General features: G+C 35.0%; 1 protein-coding gene across 1 annotated transcript in view; it reads right to left on the bottom strand.

The window, feature by feature from the left end:
• The window catches only part of CADPS2 (calcium dependent secretion activator 2), a 277,978-nt gene that overhangs the window by 131,058 nt on the left and 125,062 nt on the right, over positions 1 to 21,858 (bottom strand). The window contains exon 9 of the mRNA XM_085299698.1: positions 17,634 to 17,773. Within this exon, the coding sequence (XP_085155824.1) occupies positions 17,634 to 17,773 (140 nt within the window). The remainder of the gene's footprint in view (positions 1 to 17,633; positions 17,774 to 21,858) is intronic.

The following is a 21,858-nucleotide window of genomic DNA, read 5'->3' as shown; positions in this document are numbered from 1 at the left end:
TTGTAAATTTACAACATCTASTTCCACACCTCAACTACATGCATCTAGAAGCAGCTCTTTCAATTTGCTCTGAAATTACCACTTACTAGTATCATTTAGTGATTGTCTAGTTGAGGCATTGGAAGAGACAACTTTAAAGTAACTTGTGATACACTTCTCTGCGCCACACACTTATTTTATGTATGATAATTTATATTATGATAAATGTGATTGAATAATCTTGGAAATAGCTCTCAGAAATGAACAATCTGAAACTAAATTCCACAGAAATTATTCCACGAAACAATAGAATTGCATCACTGAGAACTACATTCCGTCTATGAACCTTATTTCAAGATCCTTGTTCTGGAATTCAGGATTTTTRGAATTGATTAAGATCATTAGAAAAAATAACAATATTAAAGAAATGTTATTTCACTATCTATAATATTTTGAAAGTTGATTTTAGATGGTTGTTGTTAGACAAAAGCAAAACCGATACACAAGAAAGATACAACCTTATAACAACACCACTATTTGTTCGTTGTCAAATATTATCTTTACCACGATAAATATGCAGTAATATATAAAAACATCCAAACGCATTTCTGTGCCTGCACCAGAGTTGTTAAATTGGCACTGGCTGGCCTCTGGAGCCGCGGAAGTCACACTTCAGGAATACAGGACTCATCAGCTGCAAGGGAGCATCAGAGCCATCTACTGGGGTCAGCCCTTCACTGCTGCACAGGATGGCTCCCACCAGCAACCACCCCCGAAACGGCAACCCCAGCGTGCCGGTACGGACGTGGAGCAGCAACACTGCAGTTACAAAAAATTCAAAAAAAAAAAAGTAAAATCTAAGAAGAAACATGGGGAATTTGGATGAGATGGGAGATTTGAAGTTGAAATTTTTGAAATACTAAAAAATAATAATTTGTATATATTAAAGGGTAAAATGCCTTGTATGAGTGCTTTGGGGACCACTTTAAATGCAGTAAGAAATAAAAATTCGTCTTATTAGTATTGCTCAGTGATTATTGTTCAAATCTCAGACAGAGATTTTCAATTTCTTTCCCAAAACAGAACTTTATATGTACATACATATATATATATATACACACACACACACACATATAAATGTATAGGCGTGTGTGTGTGTGTGTGTGTGTGTATAATAAAGGATAAATAAGGACCAATTTATTGCTACAACTGAGTCAAGATGTTAGAAAAAAATTGAGCAGTTCCAGTGACCCTCAAACCTATTAGAAAAGCTACCTCTACTCCTGAAATATCTGACTTTGAAAGTGCAATAGAGCATTCTTATGGATTTTATAAGAATTTATGGACCTAAATTTCCTTCTTAACTTTAATCATTTCCATGTTTAATACCTTAAAACCTTCTTCTAAAACAGATGGTATATATCCAGAGAAAATCTGTATTCCTAGTTATTATGAAGCTACACATGGAAACTTCTAAAATTAACATGCAATTACTTAATCTGTATTGAACAGGAATATATAAACTTTTATAAAATATAGAATGAAACCGTATAAAAATAAATCAAAAGTGAGATTCATTTACTCAAGTCATAATCATATTCCCATCTTCTCCCTCAATTTAACTATGCTGCCCTCCTGTGGATGTCAGGATACACATAACGCAGTGGCTCAGAGGATGAAAATCTGGTTCAGACTGATCCCTGCTACCTGGATTTGAACAGGAAAGAAAATGTGACTGTGAAACCATAAAAAGTGATTAAATGAAACTTCAGACCAAGGACTATGAAATATATACTTGAAATTGTTCTAAAATGAGTATTTTAAATCACAGAATGTTTCACTATTCCACAAATCATGTACATGTGAGAACACAGTCACGTATATTAATGACACATTTACTCTCAAATTAAGGGGAGAATATTTACTGAATAATGATGATTTACTTTATCTGTTGAAATACCAATAAAGTCAAATTCATATATGATAAAGATTATCCAGCAGCTCCAAAAGCATGGAAATAATTTGCAAAAGTATTTGGTAAACTGGAAAAGTACCAAGTTGGTGAAAATTGTAAACATTTTTCTGGTACAGTGACATCAAATATATCTGCAAAATTTAAGTCAATTTTGTTTGATATTTTTAAATTGAAAATATTTAAAACAATTTTGAATAGCATAATCTAAAATTAAGGAGAGGTATTATCAATTATTCCAAAACGAATTACAAAATTTGAGTGCATTTGTACTCTGCTAGAATTGTTAAATCAGATTCAAAATGTCACACAAGCAAGTGACATAACACTTGCATTTCTTATGGACTAAATTTTTAAATGCTGACAAATTATGTCTAAAGAAGACTTTAATTATAATACTGTTTATAAATACACTTCTCTTTCCAAATAAAGATTATAATTTCTAAGAGCTGCAAAAGGTAAAGTGATATTTTCTGATTTTAAAACTAGAACTAAACACTGATGTTCTTTAGAAGTTTTTTTTTTTGCCTTTATCTTAGAAATAAAATTGTGGAAAGTGAATTCATAAATTTAAAATCAAGTAATTCCCTGCTGAAATATTCTATATATTATTGAAAATATTATGAAATAAATAATTGTCTCAGGACAAGAAAAAAACATACAAAATTATTTTGGACAAAACATTTAGTATAGTCACATGCCATTCTATACCAATTAGCAAAGTTGCTAACATGCCATATTAATAAGAAAAAAACAATTGACCTGAGTAGTAAGGCTAATTAAATGAAATAAGATAATTAAGTGCTTCTCAACGTATAATAATAATAAAAAAAAAATGGCTGAAAGTGTTCCATAATGTTGTCTTTTTGTTTTCTTATTATCTGTTTTTCTGCAGAGTCCTAATCAGCATATCTATATGCATAAAAGATAGAGTCCAGATGTTAAAGTGTTGGTGGCAGGAATCAGGTGCTCGATGAAAATTTATTAAATGTACAAGGAAAAAATACCCAAGTCCTCCATTAAGTAGAATACATACAGCTCAATTCAAAATGAATGTAGCCTCTGTAATGAAATTGGACTCTCACATTCAATAATGACAATAAAAATCTACAGGATATATGACCACTTCATTAAGTTAACTGCCCTTCAAAACTAAGACTTACAGCTGGATAAAAAAGAGCAGGGGGTCACAAATATTCAATTTAAACACAAAATGGGAGTTAGGAGCCCAGTGCAGCTGTGAGAAGCACACATCCTATGGTACTGAAGATCTTCCCCATGACAGCACTAGCACAAACTCTAAGTACTGTGAACTCTTCTACTTAGTCAATGGCTTTGTGCATTTCACTGAAAATTTTCACCCTAAAATGATTTAAACGAGTTTAAAATCTCAGAGCTCAAAATCATAAATGGAGAAATAGACAATAAAAATAGTAACTTCTAAGCCATTAGTTTACTGAGTAAAAGGTCACTAGTTTTCTGTCTAGGATCCTTACTCGTTTCTCTCATCAAAGCCATAAACCTTTATCATCTCTGGAAAAAGCTTTGTGAGAAGCAGGTGGCAGTTCTGGGCTGACAGTCTTCCCATGGTTTATCAGAAGAGCTCTGCATCTGCTAGAGCGAGGGAAGCGGGTCCAGCCCCGCTGGAGACTTAGCAGTGGAACTCAAACCTGCACCTACCATAACGCTTCCCCTGCCAACTTGTCCCCAGTTTACACCCGAAAAGCAGCGTGAAAGGATCATCCAACAGGTCTTTTCTACCTCTTGCTTCAAAGAAAAACTTGCAAAGGATTTAACATACAGCTTCACATGCATTTTTCACTTACTTGCTCTCTTTTATCATTTATGCATAAAATAATAATAAAAAAACCCCACACACATTACAGAAAGACAAATCACTGATATGATAGTGAACAAAGACAAAGATAATTTGGAATGAGATTAAGTTAAAACAGATTAATGGCAATGAGCACAGTAAAAAGATTCTTTGCAGTGCAAGAGCGAACTCTTCATTGCAAGCTTTTTATTTCACTAAAAAGGCACGGAGGGAACTCATTGCACAGCCGCGCAGGCGGCACCGCACCCCCGTGGGAACCGCCAGCCTGCCACGACGGTGCCGCTGCGTGGCTCGCAAGGACCCCGGGCCACCGTGCCGCCGGGAACTGCCAACGCAGTCGTGCTGACGTTTAACAGGACGTGGGCTACTTAAAGGGGGCTAGCTGAGAGGATGCACCATTCTGGCAAAACCGGAGTAATCCAGCACCACGTGGACTCTGTTACTATGCCAAAATCAAATGTAATACTATAACCACTGGAATTACACTACAGTGAGGGAAAAAAATACGTGAGATTGAATGTATACAAGGTTACCTCTACCTTTAAGTCTAATATAGCCTAATACAAAATAGCAAGTAAGGGAGTTATTAGCCACATCCAACGTTGTATATTACTTTTTGCCCAAAGTAGTGTATTACGAAATGAAATTCACCCTAGATGCTGAATAGCAAAACTGACCCTGTGGTTTCTAATCGAAACACTATTCTGGCACGTTGAGAAGATTGGATTGATTATGTACTACTAGCATTTAAAATTAATTTTTCTGACCTGCATTCCTTTGATTTTGTAAAGGTTTATATTGCGTAAGAAAAAAATTAGGTAAATTTTATTTTCATGCAAGTAACAGATGGAGAGTTCAAGTGACAGAAGGACACAAGACAGGCAGGTGGCATGCCCCTTTCCTTGCAGCTAATAGTGCTGGCACCCTCTGTACAGGCAGAGAGTGGCTAGGCCACGCCAGACCATATGTAATGTCAAAGCATGTCAGATGGAAATGACTCTTAGATTTTTATGTCACAAATTAGTGTATGGTACTAAGAAACAAGTCACAGCACCTGATGAGAAAGGTTAATAAATAAATGTATCTCTTATCTAAATAATAGGGCCGTTATGCTTATTTACAACAGAAGAAAACAATAAAAATAATTTAAAACAATTTCAATGTTCACAGCCCACTGTAAATTAAGAATATTGCTCAGGTAATTATGCGCAGTAGTGCTACTAATATCACAGTCAGTTATATCTTCATTACTGCAGCTTCATGCATGGAAGGGAAGTTTACAGAAATTTCTCAAAGGGAATTTAAATAAAAGTTTAAAATGTATAATACAAAATAAATTCTGATATATAAAAACATATTCTATTGTGTATAACACTGGAATAGGTTCTAAGGTATATTAGGAGGGAGGTTAAGTATGATTTCATTCTGAAAATACTTTCAGCAATATTTGGGGTATATTTATCAAGTAATAATTTTTTTAAAGTTATAAGCAAATAAAAGAAGAAATGACAGATTTTATTCTGAATGATAATTTTCTAAAATTATGGGACTATGTAGTTAGAGCATAAAGAAATTTAAGTTAAAGAATCCAATGCGAAAAATCCAGCCAGACCAGAGTATCCTCAATCAGACTGTAAAGTTACTGGGAAGTTCCCACTAGTCTGCAGTTATTATTACTGAAAATGTTAAAACACTCCTGATGTGAAACCAATCATAATTTATGGGGGAGTTAAGCAAAAATAACTGTCCTGCTTTATGCTCTCATTTTAGTAGAAGACACTATGAAAAGATGCTATGAAAAAAATGACCTATATTTTATTTCACACACGTCATGACCAAACTGCTCAGATCATAATCTTCCATGTAAGATCCTAATAAGACATCTATTTTGCCAAAGCATAACCACATCCTTCTTCCATTCCTGAGCACATGCAGACCATGAGGATGGGACTCTGACAGAAAGGGTATCTGTGCAGACACTTCCATGACTCGGAAATCACCGGAAGCTGTCGCTGTTTCACCCACCTTCTTTTAGGCATTTCAGTGAAGCACCTAACCAGAAAGGCTGCACCTATATTGGTAACCTAATTTGAATAAGAAGTTTACTCTTGGAGTGAACCTCTTATCCAACCATGTACTGTGCTTTGTTCATATTACCAAATGGATTCAGAGCGCACAAACTGGATTCCTCCTGTGAGAAGAAATGAAACCAGAGGTGGTGCTCCATTAGTGCACCTAACATACTTCAGCCACTAAAGGGTATTCAGCCCAGGTCAGGACCAGACAGACTAAACTAAATCCCCAGAAATTCATACAATGTGGATATAAAATATATATAATGTGGACTATGATGACAAGTCTTCAGTGACACTGGGGCAGTTCACTGACATCTTTGTGGTCTGAAAGCAACCTCCTCTCTAAAGTGATGAACTAAAAATTGCTGCCTGGGCTGCTGCCTTTTTTTTTTTTTTTTTTTTTTTTTTTTTAACCTTTTGCTTCTTTTCTCACACATGCACACCATGACCAGAAAGTTAAGATTGGTGGACTCTTAAAGTTGAAATGAGCAGACAGAAATTTGATAGTATACACTAAATAGTCTACCTAACAGTCCTACAGGTGACCAAGATGTTCACTGGTGCTGCAATCTCACGTGATAAGAAAAAAAAAATAGCCTTTTATGTCCAGGTGCAAGGCACCATAAAAGTAAACCATAAGAGACAATCCATGCCCAAAGAGTAAGAGTTTAGGACCTAGTAAGACTGAGATATAACTTTATTAAAGAAAGGTGAGGAGAGAACATAGTATGCAGAAGCTGTGGGAAAAATGATTAATGTTGATATGACGAACAAACTCCAACTGAGTAGGTCATCAGGTTGAATAAGGATTTTAGCAGGGATGAACCTAAGGGGGACTTGAAACATATGCAGTACAGGTTATAAGGTCTCCATGCCTAATTAATTGTGCATATCCAACCCTAGTGAAGGCAGGGAGATTGAACAGGCAATGCTCAAGTTATGATCTAAAGACAAACAGGAAGACAACAGAATGTGCATCATTTTGCTCATCACAGAGCTGAAGAAAAGTCATCCTAAATTTTTTCAGAAGCATCCAGTTTTTCAGTGACATATAAGACAAAATGAACACCTTATATTAGCAGTTTTAATGATCTTTTAATCTGACGGTGCAATTATGCTTTAAATACAAATTATATAAAGGTCTTAAATCTGTCCTCAGTTCTTCTACTTCATGTTTTAAAAAGTTATGAGAAAAATTAAAGTGAAAATTTCGTTATTCTAAGAAAAAAAAAATATTTTGAGTTTTCTGACTTAACTTGCTTAACCCATAGATCTTTTTCACATAAAGTCTGTTGTGATTAAGCTAAGTGAGCTTGGATCTAAATTTATATCTCAGCTTTTACAAATATTTCAAATTAATTACTATGGAATGAATGAAGAATGACACCTTAATTAGTAATGCTTCTCTTGGCAATTAGAATTCTGTTGGTTTCTCTTAGCAATTAAAGTGGCAGTGACATATCATTAAAGTCTTCAAGATTCCCCATGCCTCCTCAGTAGCAATTACTGTGGGAAGCATTGAAAATCAGGCTCATAGCTATAATCTGTTCTCTAAGGATCTAGCAGCAGGATAAACACTTTTGCGTCTTCCTTCCATAGTAATTTCGCATTAACCCACTACCATTATCCAATCCATCATTAATGCAATCTTAATGTGTCATTTTTCATGAAGTTCAATTTTCATTTTTAAAAAGTAAGTGATTACAGTCAATTGATTCTGCAGAAACATATAATATTAAAATCATTTAAGTGAAGACAGTTAACACATTAGTACTTTTCTTCATGGCAAAATGCTAGCATTTAGCACAGTAAAAGACTAGCAGTAAGCACATTTTAAAATAGCATAACAGAAAATACTGCTATGAGACACATTAGAATAATAAGGGTAATGCATCCATACATTGCTAAAAATGAATTAAAATCAAGCCATTCTAGCATGTTGCTTATCACATAAGTGGGAAATTATTACTTCAGTATATATGAGGGCACATTGATTTATGGATGTAAAATTCAGAGTGGGGTTGTCCAAATTTAGCAAGAAATATAAGACAATTATAGCTGCACTAATAACATTTTTGACTCTGTCCAAACAAAAAATATATGTCATTTTTATTAGACCCCACATTAAAAGTGCTTGTTAACTACACGTGAAAATTTGAGCCACATTCTTCTCAACTGTAGTATAAAATCACTATTCTGTTTTTCAAATTTAGTATTAAGTTTCTCAGTTTCATAAAACCTCCCTGATTCTTTTCTGAAATTTTAGACTATTTCAGCTCTTCAAATCTCCTTCTCCTCTCTGTAGTTTCTTTTCTCTCAAATCTTTTTAATGAATACAATTTCCACATGCTTATGGTCAACTCAAATCTGCATCTTTTGTTGATAAAATCTTAGAGAAAAAAAATTCACAGAGCTCTAGTCATAACAACTTTTGAAAGCAACAAGCAGAACCAATAAGTTTGGCCTGCATTGCCTGTCGTCACTCCACAGTATCAGTAACTCCGATTCTGTTTCGAAAATAAAAATATATTTCTAGCTTTCATACTGACAGAAGGGCTTAATAATTTGACCATAATTTGACCATTAAGGTCCAAGTGGCCCAAAATAAATGCTCTGAAAGAACGAATCACACCACTATTATTAGGTGAGTGCTTACTGGATGTTAATGTCTCCTTAGCAGAGAGCTACTCATATTTTAACACCACTACGCCAGTAGCATGGAGTTGGCGAGGATTTTTAATAGACTTTTTCTCAGATGCTGACAGAACAGTCCACTTCTATGTCCTGTGCTGGATGCTTTCCAGCAGAAGACAATGAATTCTAGTCACAGAAGCATAAGCTGGGGCATCACGAGGTGCCAGCAAGACTGTCACTGTCAGCCCAGAAGGCCGTTCCGTTCACAAGGACGGCTCTTGCGATGAACACTCCACGGTCATAGGTAGAACCGCAAATCACTCATATCTGGGCAAAGATAGTCAGAACAGCAACATATATCCAGAATTTTCGAGTTAGCTTTTCTTTAGGTGAAGTGGTAACATGGGAAAAAGTAGGAAAGACATAAAATAATAATAAGTAACGGTAATAGTGGGTTGAAGCAAAAAACATTTTGTCTTTTAAAATGCATTCATCAACTATCAGACTGTGTAATATACCTTAGAACCTCAAGTATACTCCATTCTCTTCCCCTCCCAAATGCTGCATGCTGTTTCTTTTTTCTTGGTTAGGTAGATAGAATTTAATGCGAAATCACATTAGCTCTGGTGCCATCTGCCTATGATTTGTGGAAAACATAAGAGCATGAAGCATTCTATTTTCTAAAAATAAATTAGCTTACAAATCTGTAACAACTTCAAAAAACTATTTCTAGCTATTTTTAACCCCCTTTAAGGATTATCTTAAGGATATCTTAAATGTATACATACATTCAATATTTGCTTACACTGTTTACTTTTGTAAGTATTTTTTTCCCCTGAAGATGTGTTAACCCCAATCTGAATATTATGGTTAAAAGAGACATCAAAAGTTTCTGTAGTGTGCCCTTCCTTTTCTGCCCACAAGCTCAGAACACCTATTTTTAATCCTTTCCATAGGACAAGAAGTCCCAACTCTTTTCTGCATCTCCTGTTCAACAAAAAGTTCTTCCTCAGAAGGAAACGTGGCAAACCTAACTGTTAACTTCAGATTGGCACAGCTGAAATCTACTTATTGTCACCAGCAATTTAATAACTGATGTCATTCCTTCAAGTGGATTTTCCATGTGAACAAGTTCTTGAAACACTTGGATTTTCTCTGTGCTGGGATTTTTAGGAGAATCTTAGCAGGAAATAAGCAGGAAAGTGATGTTTATGCTTTAGGGTCTTAGGTCTTTGGAGTCAGCAACTGTGTCAAAGTTACTGCTGAAAAGAAAGACTACCTCCTCTTCCTGAGCCTTAGTAGAAAGTTTCCGTAGTTTCAAAAGAATGAGATAACTTGATGTAACAGGAAAAGCCGTTAAGTTACAGACCAGCAATGCCAGCTCCTTCAAATGGAAGGTCCTCAACACTGACTACATTTCACAAACTATCCAAAAGTTTGCAGCCAGCATGCTTTCCATATTAGATTCTGACAGATCCTTCTACAGAAAGATCCTTCACATTCATGAAGTAGAAAAATATGCTCCACACACAAACCTGTGGTGCTGGATGTTAGATGACAGTTTTGGTATACCATGATATAAAGAGAAGAGTAGACATTCCTGAATAAGCATAGTGGTATTTGTTGTTATACTCCTCGTATACTCCTATTGGTGCTGACATTTAGTACTGAATTAACTTCTTTCTCTTTAACTGTCAGCTGTGTTTGAAGTTCAACCAAACCCTTTTTCCTCAGCTACACAACACACCTTCCATAACTGGTGGTGTTTGGTATGACACTGGCAGTATGACAATTTGTTTTAGCAGATCATAGATTGTCATGGTTTTGATATTAAGTTGTATATGGGTTGGAACTTGATGCTTTTCAGTCCGTTTCTTTTCGCTCTTGGTGCCAGCTGAAACTTAACTGAAATTCTGATAATTCTTTAAGTCTTCCTATCTATGATTATACTGAAATCATCTTTTGCACGTTGTTCTAAAGGTCCTCAGTACATGACAAGCAAATATGAGCTCACATACTCTCGAGTCTGAGATATGAGTAGACTGTGATTCAAAAGTGTTATGACCATGGTGGCGACCCCAAACAATTCTGTGTTACAGTGCTGGCACTACACTGTCAGACAGTTTCTGGTCAGACTGGAGAGCTGGTCCAGTAATTTTGCATGCATCTGCTCTTTAACACTCTCACACACACTGACATACTTGTCTCCTTAAAGGCATGTGTCATGTCATGAAACACTGATGGCCTTGGTGATTTCACTGCAGAAGACAATGCTGACAAATTCCATGCTGACTTCTAATAGCCATATCTTAAATCCTTTATTAGATTAAAAAGACAAAAACAAAAAACTCTAAAAACTCTATCTCACTTTTTGCTTGGAGAACAAGGTGGCTTTACTAAATAAGTCCCTTTAGATAAATATATTTATGTTTATCTTATCTTCCATATTGCTGATATCCCCATTGCCTATAAGGAACTCTTTGGAATTGCAAGTAAACCAGAATGAAGTTCTTCAAGAAACTTGGAGGCTACTGTTAGCAGGAAACATCCCATTTTCCAGTAACAAGGGAGCCAAGAAAAACTTAAGTAGAACTGCACACTATAAAGTCATAGCCAGAGAGAGAGCCTAACTTCTGCTAACTTCTAGACCCAGGTGGCTTGAATAAACACCCGATTCCTGTGCTGGGATTCCCTTGCAACAGACTTGCCAGCAGTACAGCACATCTTGCCATGTTTCAAATAATACAACAAGGTGCCACAAGCTAACAACAGATAAGCTCAGGAAATGCAAGCTTTTATGGTGATATGGTTAAGGTGTCAAGACTCTGATGAAGACTAGATTTCTTCATCCTTATTCCACACATGAGCAATGAGGGCCAGAGGAATCATCTTTTTGGCACAAAGGTAGCTTAATAACTTCCCCTTTGCATATGGATTACAGGTCACCTCACAGTGCTGGAAGGCCTGACACTGCAAACTGCAGTAGGCAACCCCCGACAGGTATCTGTAGTCAGACTTAACGCCACTATGTATTTAGACTAATTAAGGAGTGAATGTAATATAAATGATAAATAGCAATGATATACTGATCGTGACTGCCAAAACATATGCTATAACCACATAGCATCCACATTTCTTTTGTTCATGTTCATGGTAGGTCAATACCTCTAGCTCTTTTCACCACAGGCAAAGATTGATATGTACAATACATCAACATCTCAGAGAAACAGAGGTCCAGCAGTGTATCAGATATCATAGAATGAGTTAAGTACCAAAATCCAGACTAGGATTTCTTTTGGAAGATACTAAAAATTATGTATGAGTAATAACTGCCAATAATTTACATAATATTAATTTTAACACTTATTTTGTATGAAGAAATGAGTTTATTTTTATATTAATATCCCCCCAACAAATCTACAGCTCCTAGAGTAGTATGATGATAACATAAAAAGAAATGCTTTGAACAAGACTGTATATGCTAAAAAAAACAAAAAACAAATCAAATGTGTCTGCTGCCAAATGAAGCACATTATACCTGTTGGGAAACACTGGAAGTATATTTACATGTAACTACCATCAGCACAGACAAAGAATTCTCACAAGAATTAATTGAAATTCTTCCATTTAATTCACGTGAAAATATTTATTCCTTTTATGTTTCATAATTCTTCATCAGAATACATAGACACTATTTTATCTACAATGATCAATATACAGCTAGTAAGAAAAACAACAAATCTGTAAAAGTGTAGATGATATTTCTCTAAACTTCATGGTTATCTGTAGCAGAATTTTCTTACTATCTAACTAACCTACAGAGTTAGGACTTCATTCAAAATAAAGTAAACAGGGATTAAAAAAATCACTTAGGCAGTTACGCAAAGTTTATCTCTGACTGGAATTTGTATTTGAAAAACTGAATTGGGCAGGAGAGGAAGGATGAACGAAGCCCACCTTTTCAGCTTTCTCAAGCTTTGTTGTCTGAAAAGTAGACCTTTAGTTGAAACTAGTAGGTAATCTCTACTTTTTCTGAACACAATATATATAGAGAAAACCCCAGCATACAATTCACTCTTTCTACAGCCAGTCAACGACTTAGCACTGGATAAACCTCCCTGCCAGGGTATTTCTCCCTGCCCACTGGCTCTCGGGGAACTCAGACTACTCACATAGCCTAAAACGTCCACACTTGGAGCTGCTACGGTGAGACCATGTGACTAAGTGAATAAAATGGTTTCCAAACCATCTGATTTCTCATGTAAAGATTTGTAAAATTCAAATAATCTCAAAAACTCTTTCCATTTGACTTAGCTTATATTTTCCAATCATTACATTCACAAATTGTGGAAAATAAATGTTTTACCAAAGGACTGTGAGAACCTTGCCCTTTAAAGCAACAACTGAAGTCAGTGCTGCACTACCTTTTTTTAAAGCTGGAACAAGAAGTGTAGTAACAAAGCGAAAGCTAGATGGTGCTAACATACTGACTTCATGGTTTCAACTAAATGTACTCTGCACAAGCTTGGCAAGACAAATCAAACATTAGAAGTAGGTAAAAGAGAGTTTAAATACATAGATACACACATACTACAGTTTGATAAATATCTACCTATCTCAAAATTTGATTCATACAATTATGACAATCATAACAAATTAAAAAGACCAGTTGCTATCTCTCAGACAGTTCCCCCCCCTCCTTTTCTTAAGGAAATCTCTACTAATGAGAAATGAACATTCAGAAACAGCTGAAAAGTAATGTAAAAAGTTATTGTTTGTGTCTAATGGAAAATTATAATAATTGAACATGTGTATGGTACATATTACCATATCATAAAAAGTATTAAGAAGGATTTTCAAAGATGCTGGATACATATACTTTTCTTCACTTTGAAGCACTGGTTCCAAGAAAACTTTAAATTGACATTTTAGCTTAGCTGAAAGTTGGTTTCTATTTGATCATTTTAGTGTGAGTGAGACTAGGTATAACAAATTGTGTGGAATTGCTCTGAAATACCCATTTCTGCTCAGAGAAAGGTCTGAGGCTGGTTCCAAATACACTATATTCAACACAAAAGCCTATGTACAAAAGAGCCCACACGGTGCTTGCTTTGAGAGGTGTGACTGTATTCCTAAGATCCTTCTCTGTAAGAGTAATCCAGACCTGAAATAGATTCATCTCTCTGGTCACCTTGCACACTTCTCTGAAAATAATGATACTGGAAACAGACCTCCTCTTCAGATTAGCCTTCAAATTACATGACTTCAAATTACAAAGCCAATTCTGTTCTTCCTCCTGCCCTTCCTTGCTGGGTGGCCATGGATAAGCAGCACCAAAGAGCTCGCAGCATCATTGTTTCTGCCTATCTTCTGTGTCCAAGCGGCTCCTCTTAGCTGACTTACAAGCCTACTAGAAACTATGACAACCATTTATCCAGGTGACAGTCATACACTACAATCACATCTACAGAGAAGCTAGTGCGCCCCGTTTCTATTCTCAGCTCTGTCGCTGAATTRTGTGTGACCTTGGATGATCTCTATTCATTCCTGTGCTTCATTTCACTCATCTGTAAAATAGACATAATTACGCTTGCCTTTCTCCTCTGATGAATTCTTATCAGTGGGTGAAAAGTGTCACAAAAGGGAAAAGGGAAAATTACTTATCCTGTAATTCTGCATCTTGGAAGACTTATCCAAGGCATTAGTTTAATGGATCTTCTTTAGCTCTAAAACTGCAGCAGCAGCATGAGGAGAAATGTGTTATTTCAGTCATACATATATATATAGAACCAGAGGCTATATTTAGCTATATTATAATTGCTTTCCTAAGAACATTTCAGACATTTCCAATTGTGCAAGACAGAAAATATTTTAAAAGACTAGCAAATTTTTGGTGATYTTTATATGCTGGAAATGCATCCATAAAATATTAATCAAAAAAAAGTGTGATCCAACATATGTCTTAATTTTAGAGAGTATAAATTTGAAAAAAAAATCACAAAAATTAAAAAGGTAATTGATGTACAAATGAGACAGCAGAAGAAAATCTGGGCATGTACACATTCTATGCTTGTAGAACATGTATTCCAAATACGTAAGTTTAAGAAATACTTTGAGTTCAAAAGCACAACAATTCTATAWACAATGAGATAAAAATCTAGATGGTAAACTCCAACAACTAGAAGTCAAATATTAATACACAGATGTCACAGCAGAAAGCAGAACAGAACTTACAAGGATGAATTTTGCCTTTGAAATCTTGAAAAAAGTTCTGGACAAGACTGCTGCAATATTTTGTTTTGGAAGTCAAAACTAAATAACAATACTTTGTAATACTGTCCTGTTTGAGCTTTTTAATTTTTAAGAATTTCATTTTTATTGCTATTTATTTATTTAATATGAAYCATTACAGATTATCAATCCATTAAAAGCAAATTATATGAAGAAAAAAACCTCAATATTCCTGTTTAATTTCTAAATTGAAAGCAATAGAATAATATCCTTTAGTAACCACTAGGCTATGCTAACAGATAACTCAATAAAATTTTAAACTCACAATCAGCTTGGGTCTGTGAATTCTGCTGACTCTGAAGAATATGAAATATTTAACAGTACAGCCCCTGAATCTGACAAAAAAAGTAACTTACTCTTATAATTCTTTTTTTTTTTTTATCATTATAGAGCATTAGTCTATAAAAAGGTCTCTCTCTGCAAACAACTGTGTGGTAAAATTTTATTTCAGCTTTGAATATGTTTTCAGATTGCCAGCTGAAAGTTGTTACCTAAATCCAACAACACATTGCCTTCTTCAGCTATGAGCTGGATTTGAATCTTATATGTTTGCTTGTTAATTCAGTACTATATAGAAAATGCAAGTTGGCTAATTCAAAGATTGGACAGAGATAAAAAGCAGGAGATCTTTCTGAAAAAAAAAAAGAATTATAACTTAACCGAGATAATCGCACTGACAATACATTAAAAGTGTGTTACTAAGGTTGCAAAATATAGCTCTCCAACATGACAAAATTCCAGAAGTAAGGATACTCACATCACTTTATTTTGGCCTTTTTTTTTGTTTACATTATGACACTGTGCTTAAATATGTGACTATGTAATAAAATAAAATAAAAACAAAACCAAAAACCTCCCAGCCCTTTCCAATATTCAGGATAGTAGCACTAAGTTGGTTTCCAGCTCATCAACCATTTATTTTCTTTAATGATCTGTTTCACTGCATGCTATGCAAACTCTGCCTTATAGGAAGAATCAAGTTATTTGCTTTTCTACCTCATTTAGCTTTACCAAAGGGCTGCAGAGCCYGGCATCTCAGTAACACTGATGGACAGAGCACAAAGCATTTGTCACGTGTTATGGAGGAGTGGCTGCTCCCCTTGGGTGGCTTGCCAAGATTCACTTTCACATGTCAGTAAGACTAGCAGGTGGTATTACTCACACTTCTTAAGGGGAGAACTAAGTCCTAAAATTGTAAGGTTTAAGATATTAAGACAAAGACCTAACTATTAGGGTATCTGGACTCTAACTACACACTGTTAGCCTGTTCTCAACTGGTTTTAATTGTAGCTGTGACTGTTGGGCACCTCTGAAACCAGATTCCAGTTTATCAMGGTGGGTACAAGAAACGAATAACATACAGTTACCTCAAGTGCAGAGTTTAAGTCTCTTAAACAATAATTATATGTTTTCCTCTCTGTTAGTACAAATGAGGATAAAAGCTAGTTCTTCCAGGCATATCTCAAACTACATCAACCAAAAAATATATTTTCATCTTCCCATAAAGCTTCCGTTCATTCACTGCATGTTTTCCAGCTTATTAAAGAATAAAATATTTTCTCTGATAACCCAGTATCAGTTCAGCCCAGAACAGCTTTAACTGCGTAATGAATTAAGCAGGAATCCCTCTTGGAAAAAAAAAAATCTAGAAGATGACTTTATAAAAGGCTTATATACACACAGGAAGTCAAGAGAAGGTTGCAGAGAGTGGCTGGATGATGTAGCTTCTTAATATTAAGATTACTAACTTTACATAGTAAGAATTCTCCTAGCAGATTTTCATTTGTTGCTCATGTTTTCTTTTCCTTTCCTTTCTTTTTCCTTTCCTTTCTTTTTCTTTTCTTTTTCTCCTCCAAATAAACACTCTCTTTCATCCTTTCCACTGCAATACCACTTCCAACATACAGCATCAGCTATTTCCTTTCAATGGTTACTGACAGAATTGTTAACCTTTTATTTCTCTTCATATATATTTCCAGTTGATAAGCCCAATATAGCCTTCCCTTGATGCCCTGACTTTGCTGGAGACCAATTTGTCGGTAGCAGCTGTAGGCTACAAGAGGAGGAAACTATGACTTCGACCTAGAGCATTTTCGGTGGGAGGAAAAAAGAACAATATTTGCCTGGAGAACAGTGACAGAAGTGATCCTAAGGTAATACAAAGTAGTTAGCAACAGGAGATTAGCATCCAAATGAATGTGAGGACATAACCAGCAGTTGGAAAAAAGTTGATCACTTTATAAAAACAATAAATACAGCTTTGTTTATTGTAGGCAACGTTAGATATTTTTGCAACAGGGATGAGGCAGYTGGCTAGAAACTCTGTTTTTATGAATACTCTATTGCATATATTTCTAATGCTGGATGAAAAAAAACATTCCTAAACTGGTACTCTTACACAAACCCCTTTCAAGAGACATACCAGAGAGCAGACAGAGAAGAAGAGCAGACTGTTGCAAAACTATCATACTCAGGTGTACAATCAATCTTACTTTAACGGAAATATGTGCATTTCCTAAATAGCAAGTTTCTGTTTTGTCCTGTTTTGTTCTTTTAAGTGCTACAAATTTTAGCATTCAAAACCAGTTCTCTAAATAACACCATACTTTTACTTCTGCATCTCAGGGGAGCTCATCCTCTGTCTTTATACATCACTATATATCTGAATTGAATGTCATTCCTGACTGCTGCAAGCTTCATAAAACAAGGATATAATACAATGAACTATTACTGTTGTACACATTTATATTGTTTTTCAAACTCTAGGTTTTAGCTACATATGATTAAAGATAGGCACAGTTAGACAAAATAATAAAATACAGACAATCATAAAATGGATACTTACCCACAGTGCTTCATGTGTGGTGGCTTATCCATTCTCACTGCCAGTTTAATTTTCAAGTCACTGTCCTGGCTGTTTTTGGGGACTATCATTTTATGCAGATCAGGAGACTTTGAGCTATTGGATGTTGGATATAACACTACCTGAAAGTTGCAAAATAAAAAGTTTACCGAATTGATACAAATAAATCTTCTAGTGTTTAATGGCACAGTCTAACCAGTTGAGATTTCTGTTGCCTCTCCTCCAATCTGAGGGAAGACTGAAACTTTTTTCCAGTCTAAAAAAAAAAAAAAAAAACAGCTGACTCGATCTTATCCTAACACAGAAGTTTTCAAAATTAACTTCTCTTACAAACGGCTATTTTCATACTATGAGTCAAAAAAATTTCTCCTCTATTAGTTTCTTCTGAATTAATATTCAGAACACCTTGACACCTGAAAATGGCCAATTAAAAATAGCCTAAATTTTGACAATACTTCATGTTCTACTAGAAACTCGCCTACTGAAACAATGCATTGTAGTACCATGTAACAGATGGCCCTTCCAACACTGACATTGCCTGAGTGAATAAAACCAAAACATCCTCTTTCTTAATAACTCCATTATTCAATCTCTAGTATGGATAAAAAACAGTTAGAGTGAAAATCATAGAAATCAATGATTAATTCTAAAACAGCTTTGCTGCAAATGGAGTATAATAAAAGTAAGATACTATGTCCAGTTCACATGGTATATGTAACACAATCATGTTGCATCTACAGTGACAGACACAAATGAGAAAAAAATTTTGAATTTTAAATATTTTTTAAAACATTTTAATAAATTAGTTTAGATAGGTGCTCATCAAATTGCTTAAATCATTTAAGAATTATTAGTAACTGTATTAATTAAAATAATACAAATATTACTTTTTAGATTACTATTAATTAAAAATTTTTAAGTATTTATTTATTTACCACCCAAAAAGCCTTTTTGTTTGTAGCTAGTACAATTAAATATGACTACTTCATAAAATCCTTCCTTAAGTCACAAATTCAGCTGTTAAATGCTGCTGAAATGTAATTTCCCTTCATTCTTATTATGGACAGTATTCTTGCATCAATTTAGATTCTAAAATAATGAATATGCTATTTTGGAAATTTTTATTGCATTCAAGGAGTTCTGGATTACCATTACCACATAGCAGTATTTCAAAATGACAAAACACAAGAAAGTAATATTCTCTACATCTCTTATTTCTTGTAACCCCAAATTAATCATAAAGTTAACCATTAAGTCAATTTCAAATACATAATACTTGTGTCTTGTGTCCCATATATAATACACATTATTTTCTCCTTTGTGTTATCAGGAAAGTTGAATCAAGGACTTAAGTAAGGATCTCCAAGCAAGCATAAATATAAAGGATTTTATTCAGCTAAAAATATTACAATAGGGTCATTCAGAGCTAATCATGTGAAAGATGACATAAGCTGAACATCTTCAGCTTCTCGCCTCAGTGTTTCGCAGAAACAACACATGTTAATACCAGGAGCTCTTGTGAAGTAGAGAAATATGATGCACTGCACCTAATCAAGTGTGCAAGTTTATTAACTCCAGGGGGAGAAATACCCTGTCAGAACTACAGAGTAGATTAAGCTCCTTCTAAAGAGAGTAGGACGCACAGTATAGTTTAGATTTCATAGATTAGATAGTTACTTTTTTTTTTCATAAACACATAGCTAACTTATTTACAACTAAGCTTACTCCTTCCTTCCCAAAAAACAACCTCATTTGCATTTTTTGTAAAAGCTATCACTTAAAGAAAAATTTTAAATCACTATAAGAATAGTAATCTTTGAATGCTGAAGCATCAAACAGAAAATGACTTTCAATTTATTTATCTTTTTAAATGTAAGATTATATAAACAGAATTATTAGTCATTCCTTGCATTTAATCACTTGACATTCACACAGGAATATAGGTGATGTTACAAATTTTTCCTTTTATACAAGCTGCAATTGCTGTTTTTCTGAAACAGCTTATTACTTCTCATGAATCTCAAATGACATCTTTCTCCTGTCAACTTTTTGAATTTTCAGAACACTGATGAAAATATAAACAGACAAGTGTGTAATTAATTCATAACTTCATGACAACTCCTTTTCTGAATTTTTAAAGAAGCATTTTAGATCTTTGTTTTCAAACCCCTCATAATGAATAAGTATCTTGCAGAGGTGCCTATTAAATATGCACTGTTGTATTTGCCTTATATTTTGTCATTCCTTCCAATTACGAAGGATGAGAATTAAAAAAGCTAGATTATAGAAATTACATTTACAAGAACTTTATCATCAAACATTTTTATCAGTATGCATGCACACGTGCACACAAAGCATTCTACAGGCATTAATCATCCTTACAATATCCTTAACTCTAAGAACAGGTGGGCAATATGAACCATCATGAATCATTATCATCAGGTGGAATAAACCATAAGCTTCACTAAAATCAACAAAGCCAAAACACTGCGCCAACTTGTTTGGAAAAGAAAAAACTGCTGAAATGTGTATTAAAAGTATTTTTCTCCACCATGATACACTGTAATGMACTGTTATCTCCACTGTTCAGGAAGAAACTTCCTAGTCTGTTCTGTCTCAGATTTCCTTTCAATACTGTTTAATGGATTTTARTCTTCCAAGTGTAGTTCTGTATTCTGTATCTCTTTGTTATGAATTATCAATAAGATATTTCCTCTCCTGGACTCAAAGTATGGCAGGCTGAAATATGTGGAGTTAATATCACTAGAGGACCTAACCAAAAGTCATTTATGATAATTCAGTTGCGTATTTAAGTCCCCAGCTGGATTACAACACAAAGTTATTTGAATATGCCGGTCAATGCAGTTGAGCAAATTTTATCCATCTTTGATAAACTGATCACATCTTTTTCAGAAAGTCTGCAAGAATATTTGAGTCTTGCAAAATATCTTCAAAGCTAAAGTTTAAAAAAAAAAAAAAACAAAAAACAAAACAAATCTCTCCGCTAATCTTTTCCTTTCTCAGGACAGATAAAGGAGCAGAAGGTTCAGAGCAGTTATCTGGAAATATCTCCTATCAGTATTTTGTTTACATAATACATGTTTACATAAAGCTCTTAAGCTCACCCCTCCCCACTCAGCTGTCATGCTGTCAGAAAGAGATGCAGCCTTCCAAAGAGACCAGTCAAGCTAAGAGGAAAGCTGGGAGRTAAATGGTAAGCATGCTTGAGAAAAATCAAGAATCAGGAAAATCCCTACTTTTTCCCAGTGCATATTCATAGCTGAGCTAGTTTTAGTCAACTATTGTCCTTGAATCTTGGCTGCTTCCTGTCACCATTCCACCCTTCTCCTAGAAGYCTGATAGTCAAAAGCTGAACCGAAGTGCTGGAGTTCATCCACCCTTTGAACCAATGTACCCAAAGAGAGAAAGATCTTTGAAGTCCAGAAGGTATAGGGTGCATTTTGAGAGCTGAAATTTTGGGCATCAGGTTTTGGTCATCTTACTAACGCTGAGCAGAATATGCTGAGTTTTGGCTCATTCAGTGTGACAAGCAATAAGAAGGAAGTGAGGCAGATTTTCAGCTCAGAGATAGATGATATTTAATATACGATTACAAAAGCAAACCAAGAAAATTGTTACCTCACCTACAGCGCAGTTCAAACTGACACACATGTAGAGATTTACTGCCTTCCTCACCAGGCTTTCGTATGGCACTCAATTTCTATATTCTTTTAGAGATCATCCCAAGTATTATTTACCTTCAGAAAAGCTGTTACGCATAGAGCAACTGTACTATTATCTATAATCCATGAATGAGAAAGCAACAAGCAAAGATTAGGAACAAAGAAATTTGATAATTTTCCATCTCAGTTTTAGATCCCTGATACTCATTTTTCCCAGGCATCTATAACCTGCTTTAATTTCCAAGTATACAGTGTATAGTGTGCTAGAAGGTCACCCATAAGACACTAAATACACAGTGGTCTTTCCAAGAGCTTAACTGAAATGAATTATTAGGCTTAAAAAAAAATTTCTAAAGAAGATTCGGAGGTGGAATCTCATTGCTCCACTGCAACATTCAATTCATTCATCTCAGCAACGCCACAGCAGTGCTGACTCCAGCTTGGCCCCACAGCGGTACTCGTTGCCCTCCGAAGCTGGGGCTGCTCCGGCTGCCCTGGGGCCTTGCCTGGCCCCACAGCGGTGC

Source organism: Rhea americana, unplaced genomic scaffold, assembly GCF_003343005.1.
Source record: "Rhea americana isolate MKP2758 unplaced genomic scaffold, rheAme1 scaffold_152, whole genome shotgun sequence".
Classification (NCBI taxonomy): Eukaryota; Metazoa; Chordata; class Aves; order Rheiformes; family Rheidae; genus Rhea; species Rhea americana.
Note: the sequence above shows the minus strand (reverse complement) of the source record. Positions and strands in the feature narration are given on the sequence as shown.